Here is a 10,939-nt window from a genome sequence, read left to right as displayed (position 1 = left end):
GGAAAGACAGCATCTTATATTAGACCACAGCCCTTCTCTACCTTTTACAGTCTCTGCTTTCTTCTCCTCAGATACCAGGAATCATAGAATGGTTAGGATTAGAAGGGACCTTCAAGGTCATCCAGTTCCACCCCCCCTGCCAGCAGCAGGGACACCTTCCACTAGACCAGGTTGCTCAAAGCCTCATCCAACCTGGCCTTCAACACTTCCAGGGAGGGGGCATCTACAGCTTCCTTGGGCAACCTGTTCCAGTGTCTGACCACCCTCACAGTGAAGAACTTCTTCCTAATATCTCATCTAAACCTCCCCTCTTTCAGCTTAAACCCATTTCCCCTGGTTTTGTCATTAACTGCCCTTATGAAAAGTCCTTCTCCAGCTTTCTTGTAGCCCCTCCAGGTACTGGGAGGCCGCTATAAGATCAGTGTTGACTTCTCAGATGATAGGAATTTACACAAACCTGATCTCTGTACCATCTCTGTCAATACATCTATATGTATGTATGTATGTATGTCTCCTTGATTCAGATTCTCTCACAAAAAGGGATCATGCATTACATACCGTGCCACTCGGCTCATGGGACAGTCTATGCTATTAGGTCCTGAGTTAGGAACTGAGGTGCAGGCACGCAGTCTGGTAAAGGAAGATATTTGCTTGGAGTAGGGGCAAGCCAAGATCAAGTTCAGGCTCTGCCTGCAATTCCCCTGGTTGCCACCTTCTTCTCTAGCCCCTCTCATGAAATAGCCTCTACACCTCTCCTGCCTCCACTCTCACCCACAGGATTTATGGCTACTTTAAATCCATGTAGGACCACCGATTTAATTCAACACTACACATTTTATGTGCTAACAACCTCACCCAAAGTGATGATCCACCTTCAGAAAAGCAGGTCAGAGTCACGTATTCCTCTACTGCATGGCTAAAGAATAACCTTCAGCGTACACCTCAGAAACATCAAACATCAGCTGTTAAACCTGTAACAGCCTTAAAAAAAATTAATGGAACAAAAAGAGCAACTCTTCAATAGAGCAGCTGATATCTGTGAAGGTCCTACCAACACTACGAGGGTAGAACATGGACCACAGCACTCCAGACTCTCATACTCTTTCTGGTTATGCTGACAGTTGATGAAAAGACTATAGTTTGAACCCAAAGCATCCAAACTAACCTCAGGATACCTGCTGGTGAATAAGAGTTCTGGGGGCTGGTGGGCTCCCCTACATCAGCTTCACTTGGCTTGTCTGGGTGAGAGCCTGGGACTGCACAAATGCAGCACGTGGCTGAGATTTCTCATCTGAGTGTAGTTCAGATCCCACTGTCAGCCTGTGCCTCACAGGTAACCAGTAAGAACATCAGCAAGCCCGGGCTACAGCATGTATTTAATGCAGCTTGATAGGCTCAGAATAAGCACAAAGACACTTGTCTGCACTAATCTGCTTTTGGAGAAAAAAGAGGAAGTATGATTTCATCTGCCCTCTGAATATTATTCCTCCAAGTGGGCCAGGGACGAGGGTCAAACATAAGGATTTCCCAGCAACAAAATAAATCAGGCTCCAGCAGACCATTCTTCAGTGGGATTAAAGGTTTGTTTTTATGTCCACAAGTGCTTTCAGACCACGAAGGTCAATGTTCTATTTCTGAAGGGACCATGGCTAATGAGAACAAAGGGGAGGACTTTAAGACCTATTTTTCCATACAAAGCCAGAAACAGAAGAGCTGTGAACTCATTTTGCTTCCCAGCAATTTTATTAGTTTCCTTAATTGCTTTGCTCCACCTCTGATGATTCCAGGCCTCCCATATATTTGAAGACTAACTTCTTTTTAACCCATTAGCCCTTTTTGTCTTCAACTGCAGCAGTAATTAGGAGAAAGCTGTTTCTGCTTACTCAATTCATTACATCCTGCTTAAGGTCCCATCGGCTGCTTGACCCCAACCATTTAGCTCTTCCTTTCTTGGTCACCTTCTCATTCAACATTCTGAAAAACTCTGGAAACTAAGAAAGTTGTCTGAAGACTTCAGCCTTTTCCTTGTAAAAACACAGTTTAACTTTCTCACAGTTTTTCCCTTTGCACTTCAGCCCATGAATTTCATTCAAGTCAAATAAAAATTCTCTTTGAGAAAAGCTGCCTTCACCATTAGCAACTTAATTGAGCTTAGGAAGAGCCACAGATTTTAATTAAAACTGCTCATGTAATTTTGTAAAAATTTGGAGTAGGTATAATCAGCCTATCACTTTTTAAAATATATTATATTTTCATAGTAAAAATTAAAGTACATTGATGTCAGTGATAAGACAAACAGCCAGCAGTATCTGCCATGGCACCAAAACTATCAACTAGAACATCAGTTTTGCCAGTTCTTTGTTACGCTGAGACAAGGCAAAGAAGTTACTGAAATAATTCTCCCCCAGTACACAAGGTTATAAAAAAATTACCTTATTTATTATTCCACGAGCTTCACTAGCAAAATCACGAGAACATACTTCTAAGTGAAATATTTTCCCACAGTTTGATACACAGGCTCCTAAAAGCTGACAACAGAAATAAAATGGTGAAAACGTGTGACAACAATGAAAATCATCCAAAAAAATAAAAGCATATAGAAAAAAAGAGTTCAATTTAATCCTCTGTTCAGCATGCACGCTCTGACTGCCTTCTGCTGAAGATGTATACAGGTATTAATTGATCAGGACATATTTAATAGCTGCATGACATAAAAGAACACAAAGGTTTTTGAAAATAGTGACAGTCTACTCACTGTAAGTGCTTGCAAAGCCACATGGGGAACTTTATGATTTACTCTCTTCATGATGGCTTTAAGGCAATCCTTTGCTCTGAAAAAGGAACAAAGAAACTATCAGTGATAAATGTGACTGACACGATGCGTGGAATGAAGGATATCAGATACCCAAGCTGGGTAAGCAATCACAACTGGGTCTACTGAGAAATGTAACCTCACCTAAACATCTCCTAGAGCTACTCTGGAAAAAATAATTAGCAACTTGTTCTTAAATGCGTATTGGATTGATTGCAACAGAGCATTTTTACACTGGCATTTTGTATTAATTTCCATAAAACTGCTGACAGGTCATAAAGGGAGCAATTGCAATTAACTTGAGGAAATGGATTTGAAATGGACAACGAAAGAAATTACTACATAAAGAAAAAAGAATGAGGAGCATGGTGATTAAATCCACAGAGACCCTTTACAATAGCCAGTAAAATAACCATTTATTTAATTTAAAAATCATGCTCACAGGTTGTCAGCTCTTGGATCCCATTTTCAAGACACTAAGATTTTATAATTTGTTTCAGCAAAATCTGAGATGAGCACAGAATAATTATGAACACTCTAAATGTTACTCTACTAAGGAGTCTCCTACTTAAAAAGAGCATTAATGGCACGCAGCACCTACATGGGCTGAGGCAGATGTAAAGCTTTGTTAACACTATTATTTGGAACCCCCTAAAAATATGAAAACACTTTGTAAAGAGCTGACACAGGAACTTTACAACTCATATCCCTTGTAGTCCACTTGAGCTGCTATTTTAACCAAGTACAGAAATGTCTCTGCAAGTTGTGTTTCTCCACGTCACCCAGTGATCTCAGCTCAACCAACCCGTGCTCTTCACCACTAAGGCTCTAGTCCCTGGTCACCTGAAGCAGGGACAAGTGAAAGCCACTGATGAAAGTGATGGACCCAACACCTACTGTCCCTGTCCTGGGGCAATGTGGTCCTGTCCTGGTGCTGAGCTGGGCCAGAGCTGGTTCTTTCCAGCAGCCAGAACAGCGCTGGGGTTTGGTTCCAGCTGGGATTTGTTAGGAGAAGAAAGGTGATAATATACTGATGTTTCCAATTGTCACTGGCAGTCGAAGGACTTTGTGTTTTGCCAGTCTGCAAGTGCAAGGTCTAGGGTGGGTGAGGAATATTGCAATGGATCAGCTCCATGGGCATTGGGCTCTGCCAAGGGGCTGTTCCATCTCTTGTCCCCCATGGGCAGGAGATTCATGAGGAATCCACCACACAAGGGGCTAGAGGAAATATCCAACAAGCCTCTTGGATGCAAATTCTCCTTCCTGTTAATTTAAAGTCATCATAGAATTGCAACCTTAGGCAAAGCTTTAAAAAAACCCAACAAAACCAAACCTGTGCAGAAATTAAACCAAAACTGTTTCACTACTAACATTAAAAAAGAAGTTTGTTCCAAGGTGTTGTCTCAAAAGATGTCTGCTTCAGTGTATTGTGTGTGCAGCACTGAGAAAAGTTTTATGCCATCATATTAAACAGGATAATAAACTGCATCTATATTCACATTTTGGTTTAGAGCAGTTGTCTGCTTTTGAAACAAGTTTTCTGATCATTCCCACACAGAATCCCAGACTGGTTTGGGTTGGAAGGGACCTTAAAGCTCATCCAGTCCCAACCCCCCTGCCAGCAGCAGGGACACCTTCCACTAGACCAGGTTGCTCAAAGCCTCATCCAACCTGGCCGAGAACACTTCCAGGGAGGAGCAGCCACAGCTTCCTTGGGCAACCTGGGCCAGTGTCTGACCACCCTCACAGTGAAGAACTTCTTCCTAATATCTAATCTAAACCTCCCCTCTTTCAGTTTAAACCCATTTCCTCTTGTTCTGTCATTAACTGCCCTTATGAAAAGTCCTTCCCCAGCTTTCTTGTAGCCCCTTCAGGTACTGGGAGGCCGCTATAAGATCTCCCCGGAGCCTTCTCTTCCCCAGGCTGAACAGTCCCAACTCTCTCAGCCTGTCCTCACAGCAGAGCTGCTCCAGCCCTTGCATCATCCTGGTGGCCTCCTCTGGACTTGTTCCAGCTGCTCCAGGTCTCTCTTGTGTTGGGGGCTCCAGAACTGGACGCAGTACTCCAGGTGGGGCCTTATGAGAGTGGAGTAGAGGGGGAGAATCACCTCCCTCGACCTGCTGGACACGCTTCTCTTGATGCACATTTAGCTCACAGTGGAGTTCTGCACACACAAATTAATTTCCTTCTGGAAGAAACTAAAGCCAGAAGTTCCTCTGTGGACACCTAATGTGCTCCAAGCTCTCAAGGAGCCACGAGAGTCCAACCCAGTGACAGGATCTGCAGACAAATTTGCACCAGTGCTGGTGAGGATATTAAGTTTAGGAGAAGAGACTAAACCTGTTCTGAAAGGGGGGGAAAAAACCCCAAAGAGCCTAAGCTGCAAACTGGATGGGTGCAGTGGCTTCAGTACCAACTGCTCTGGTTTATTACTCCAGTCTGAGTCTTCCAAGTCACTTGGTGACGCACACACAGCTGGAGAAATATGGTTTTAATCCTAAACATTAAGTATGTTTGCTCATAGTTAATATACAAACAACCCAAAGTCAACATCCTTGTTGTTAAACTCTATATTTATTTAAGGGTAGGCAACCATATTTATTATTTTCAGAAGAATTTTCAGGTTCCTAGTGAAGGGCAAGCAGGAAGAAAACTAGAGAAAATTGAAGTAAAATATGCTAGCAGTAGTGGCACTTAAAAGTCAGAATTTAGGGTTTCATTGTATAGATAAAAAAATATATTAAGTTTTAATTACATATTTTATAGACATAGCTATATATTTTGCATGTGTAAATAAAAACACCCCCTCTATAAATAAAACAAAACCCCTCTAAATTTCTTATAATCTCTCCTCTTCCAAAACAAGCAGATTTAAATGAGCTCCCTCTACAAAAGTCCTTTGGCACTAAAAAAAAACAAAAAAACAACCTGATTTTTAAGAAAGGACTCAAAGCACATTCTATATTTTTTTTTTCTTCAGGACTAAAGATTCCCAGATGGAATAGATTTGCTATTCCCTGTGGGAGATTAATAATAATAATAATAACAACAACAACAGCACCACCACAACTTTCTCAGTGTAGTAATCTTAAATGTTACACATAACTGATAAAAATTTCAAGATCACTTAAGAATTCAGTCTCTGCACTAATTCAGGTTTATTTCAAAATTTAAAACATGTTATCACTCAAAAAGATACCTTAAAATTCACCAATTACTTTTGGCCACTACAGAATCACTGAACGACCACTTATGTTTCAGTATCAGCACTCAGGCTAAAATTATTCCAATTGATCTGTTTTGATCATCACTTTTTTTTCCCTTTTCTCCTCCATCAGTCCCATTCTTCCTAATGAATAAACACAGACCAATTTCTCACCCTGAATAGCTAACTGTCCTAGCCAGGCAATTTCCTGAAAATAAACTAGTTCACTGTTTCCTACTGGCACAGTTGCTTCTCCAAATTTATTCAAGAACATTAAATATGAATAACTTGGTCTACTGTGCAAAACTCCATGAAAATTGGAATGCAGTTGGCATATTCAGATTGCTCTACTAGAAATCCTGGTGGAATATTTATTTCAAAGGATTTTAAACCAACTACAGATATGTGTGGAGCTTGCAGAAGCATCAGATGGGTAGCACTTTGTGCATAGATGACTACGAGGAGCATTTTGAGGCACATTCTATCCAAAATAACATTTTTCTTCAGTGAACACGAAATTCCACGTTGCAGCACCGAGATGCAGCTTACCCATTAGGAGTGCTTCCAACTTTGTCACATATATCCATAATAAGACCCCAGTCCTCACTGGTGTTATATTCATTTGTAGCTTTTTCTACAAAGAAAAAAAAAACAAGATTGATTAAGTGTTAATACTCTATTAAATTGAGATTCTAGTCAACAAACACTTTCTTGGCCATAAAAGCAGACTCTTCACACAAAATACTGAGAGTTCTACAGATGAGCACTAATTCCTGCTATCTTGTCAAGTGTTACGTACAGTTTTCAGCACTGGGCTAACAGATAAGTATTTAAAAGTTCCAAAAACAGAAACAACTCGTGAAGTGTAATGTTGTAAATGATAGAAAAGAAAATGTTTCAGTACAGTTGGTTTCCTTACTCCAGGTTTAAGTCATAGCCCTAGTTTAGTTTGCTCGAGATCTTCTAACGTTTGCATGCCATTGAATATTTCACATGGATCTAGAATCATAGAATGGTTTGGGTTGGAAGGGACCTTAAAGCTCATCCAGTCCCAACCCCCCTGCCAGCAGCAGGGACACCTTCCACTAGACCAGGTTGCTCAAAGCCTCATCCAACCTGGCCGAGAACACTTCCAGGGAGGAGCAGCCACAACTTCCTGGGGCAACCTGTTCCAGTGTCTGACCACCCTCACAGTGAAGAACTTCTTCCTAATATCTCATCTAAACCTCCCCTCTTTCAGCTTAAACCCATTTCCCCTTGTTTTGTCATTAACTGCCCTTGTGAAAAGTCCCTCGCCACCTTCCTGAAGCCCCTTCAGGTACTGGGAGGCCACTAGAAGGTCTCCCTGGAGCCTTCTCTTCTCCAGGCTGAACAGCCCCAACTCTCTCAGCCTGTCCTCACAGCAGAGCTGCTCCAGCCCTCGGATCATCCTGGTGGCCTCCTCTGGACTTGTTCTAACTGGTCCATGTCTTTCTTGTGTTGGGGGCTCCAGAACTGGATGCAGTATTCCAGGTGGGGCCTTATGAGAGTGGAGTAGAGGGGTAGAATCACCTCCCTCGACCTGCTGGACATGCAAATGGATGTTCCAATAACAAACAAAAAAACCTCAACAAAAACCCCAAAACAACATCAAAAAAAGAAAGAAACAAACAAAAAACCAAACAACAAAACCTCCACTCTTCAGGACTCTAAAGAAAAACCATCTCCTCGTTCCAAAGATTTACTACAATATATTTTTCTACTACATTTTTTGGGAAATCGAAAAAACACCACAAGTTTTGAGAAAAATAAATGGCATGGAAGGATTAATAAAGAACACAGAAAAGGGCAACAAAAACCAGACTGCTCTATCAAAAGAACGTATCCCTAATTAATATTTGCAGAATATAATTCTATATATTAACAGATAAGGCTTAATGTTTTTGTCCTTTCCTTTAAGTTTTTCTTAGAGTCATGTTGTTTTAATCACATGTAAATATTACAGTTCTACTAAAACAGCTTATAAACAGCAAATTAAATATTTCATACATTCCATTTGCTGCCTTAGGATTTAATTTTAACCTGTCAATTTAATATTTTTAACTAAATTCAAAGATAAGTGCTTTAAAATTTTTATGTTATCTATTAACTGCGTCGGAACACACATCATAATCATTACTGCTGCAGAATTTTAACTTTGGTAAGAGAAGATACTAAATCCCTTTGGGATTGAGTGTGTTTTAAAGACTATATAGTAGATTAAAGCAGAACATAATGGTCACTGTCTATCAACATGTTCTGTAGGGGCCTACAAGAAAGCTGGGGAAGAACTTTTCATAAGGACAACTAATGACAAAACAAGGGGAAATGGGTTTAAGCTGAAAGAGGGGAGGTTTAGATGAGATATTAGGAAGAAGTTCTTCACTGTGAGGGTGGTCAGACACTGGAACAGGTTGGCCAGAGAAGCTGTGGCTGCTCCTCCCTGGAAGTGTTCTCGGCCAGGCTGGATGAGGCTTTGAGCAACCTGGTCTAGTGGAAGGTGTCCCTGCTGCTGGCAGGGGGGTTGGGACTGGATGAGCTTTAAGGTCCCTTCCAACCCAAACCAGTCTGGGATTCTATGAGAGCAGCTGTTCCAAAATCACAAGGTTTGCTGACAGCTACACTAAGGCAGGAGAAACCAAATTTCATGTGTGCAATTAAGGACCTTCTCGGATCATCAGCTTCACTACTTGGTTTTGCAGTTAGAGATTGGAACAATGCTGGGGCTGGCTCAGCAGAACGGCTCCCACTCAGAAAACGCAAGCGTGGCACCATCAGAGCCCCTGAAAATCCTTTTGTTACCGAGGACAAAGCAGACCAAGGAGGAGGAACAGAAATTAGCAATTTTAGACATAAGTTATCTTCAAGAGCTGGACTAACCATGTAGAGGAAGCAAATATTGTGTTGAAACCATGTTCCTACAGCACAAAGCTTGAAAATTTACACGGAAAGGACAGAATAGTGAAATTTCCTTTTAAGTGCATCAATGTTTTTAGGATGCTAACACTGAATTTGTTGCTTGTTCTTAAAAGTCATAGAATCCCAGACTGGTTTGGGTTGGAAGGGACCTTAAAGATCATCCAGTTCCAACCCCCCTGCCATCAGCAGGGACACCTTCCACTAGACCAGGTTGCTCAAAGCCTCATCCAACCTGGCCGAGAACACTTCCAGGGAGGAGCAGCCACAGCTTCTCTGGGCAACCTGGGACACTGTCTCACCACCCTCACACCAAACAATTTCTTCCTCCCATCTCAGCTCCATCTCCCCTCTGACACTTTCAAGCCATCACCCCTTGTTCTCTCACTCCCTGCCCTTGGCCAAAGTCCCTCCCCACCTCCCTGGAGCCCCTTCAGGTACTGGGAGGCCACTAGAAGATCTCCCTGGAGCCTTATATTAAATGAGCACCTGCAATTTCAAACACTTTAACATTAAATTTATTTAAAAATAGTAAAACCAAAATAACCCCTGCAGGCACATTTCCTGGCTGCGTGAGCCGTGAGTACCGAGCAGTCGTGAGAGAACAGCACAACGCGATGTCTGGTGCACACAGCCTCGGTCTGGTGTTTTCAACGAAGCTGGAATTGCTTTTTAAAAGCATCTCCTTGCACATCTCCATCCCCAGAGGTGTGAATCCTCCCATCAAAACCTGTCAGTCAAATGAATCCATCTCATCAAACGACAGCAGCCATCAGGTGTCTGTGTAAATCCCGCTCTCTGGTGACAAACAGCACCAGTGCTGATAAACCAGACCAGGCACATGATTTAACAGCACTGCCTGGTGTCACCCTGACTTGAAACCTGTCTCCCCTCTGAAATCCCTGGAATATTTTAGAGGAGCCTCTTTCCACAAGTCTCCCTCTTCCACGAGCAGAGAGGGAGCAGCTCACAGGACACAGGAAGAAACGGTGGTAACAAAAAAGCACAGAAACCACTGCTTGAGAGAGTCCAGCACAGAGCCACCAAGATGATGAAGGGAGTGGAGCATCTCCCTGCTGAGGAAAGGCTGAGGGAGCTTGGTCTCTTTAGCTTGGAGAAGAGGAGACTGAGGGGTGACCTCATTAATGTTTATAAATATGTAAAGGGCGAATGTCAGGAGGATGGAGCCAGGCTCTTCTCAGTGATGCCCAATGGTAGGACAAGGGGCAATGGGTGTGAGCTGGAACACAGGAGGTTCTGCTTAAACTTGAGAAGAAACTTCTTTCCAGTGAGGGTGACAGAGCCCTGGGACAGGCTGCCCAGGGAGGGTGTGGAGTCTCCTTCTCTGGAGACATTCAAGACCTGCCTGGACGCCTTCCTGTGTGATCTCATTTAGGTTCCTGTTCTGGCAGGGGGATTGGACTGGATGATCTTTTGAGGTCCCTTCCAATCCCCAACATTCTGTGATTCTGTGAAAAATCCAGGTTGTGTTTCACACCTGAACCTTCAGAACCACAAAACCCCACACAGAGCGGTGACCAGCGCGGCGCTTCGGTTCTTACCAGCTCTCAGCAACGCTCACTGACACCAGAGTGCTTGGTGGGGGTGGGCACAGCCAGTGAAACCAGCCTAAGGACAGGGACTGTCACACACCCCAGCTTTGCACGTCGTTCTGTACGCTCCAAAACCCCAAACCCAGACCTCCAAACTCCCCTCTTCTTACACTCCCTTCTCTCTCCATCCACCACTCTCCTTTTACAATGGGAAATAGATCAATTCAGGTCATTTATTTTTGGAAAAGTTCTTTAAAAAATCCAAATTGCATGCAGGAAACACATACAAGATGCTTTGAGAGGACACGTCTATGTGATTCGCTAGTAAAAAGCACTCTCTTCTAAAATACCGCAGCAAAGACAACCTGGAATAGATACTCAGACATAAAAATACGTAAGAAATTTAAAATTACTTTGATTGTTTACAAGCCAGTC

At 42.6% G+C, this 10,939-nt stretch overlaps 1 protein-coding gene across 1 annotated transcript in view; it reads right to left on the bottom strand.

The window, feature by feature from the left end:
• The window catches only part of STAM2 (signal transducing adaptor molecule 2), a gene marked incomplete at its 3' end in the record, with an annotated part of 13,084 nt that extends 6,435 nt beyond the window's left edge, over positions 1 to 6,649 (bottom strand). The window contains exons 1-3 of the mRNA XM_010167731.1: positions 6,567 to 6,649; positions 2,756 to 2,831; positions 2,433 to 2,528 (exon numbers count right to left, since the gene is read on the bottom strand). Coding sequence (XP_010166033.1) covers positions 2,433 to 2,528; positions 2,756 to 2,831; positions 6,567 to 6,604 — 210 coding nt within the window. The remainder of the gene's footprint in view (positions 1 to 2,432; positions 2,529 to 2,755; positions 2,832 to 6,566) is intronic.
• Positions 6,650 to 10,939: the final 4,290 nt, after the last annotated feature.

This window comes from Antrostomus carolinensis, unplaced genomic scaffold, assembly GCF_000700745.2.
Source record: "Antrostomus carolinensis isolate BGI_N321 unplaced genomic scaffold, ASM70074v2 scaffold23275, whole genome shotgun sequence".
Classification (NCBI taxonomy): domain Eukaryota; kingdom Metazoa; phylum Chordata; class Aves; order Caprimulgiformes; family Caprimulgidae; genus Antrostomus; species Antrostomus carolinensis.
This window is presented reverse-complemented; position numbering and strand designations above follow the sequence as displayed.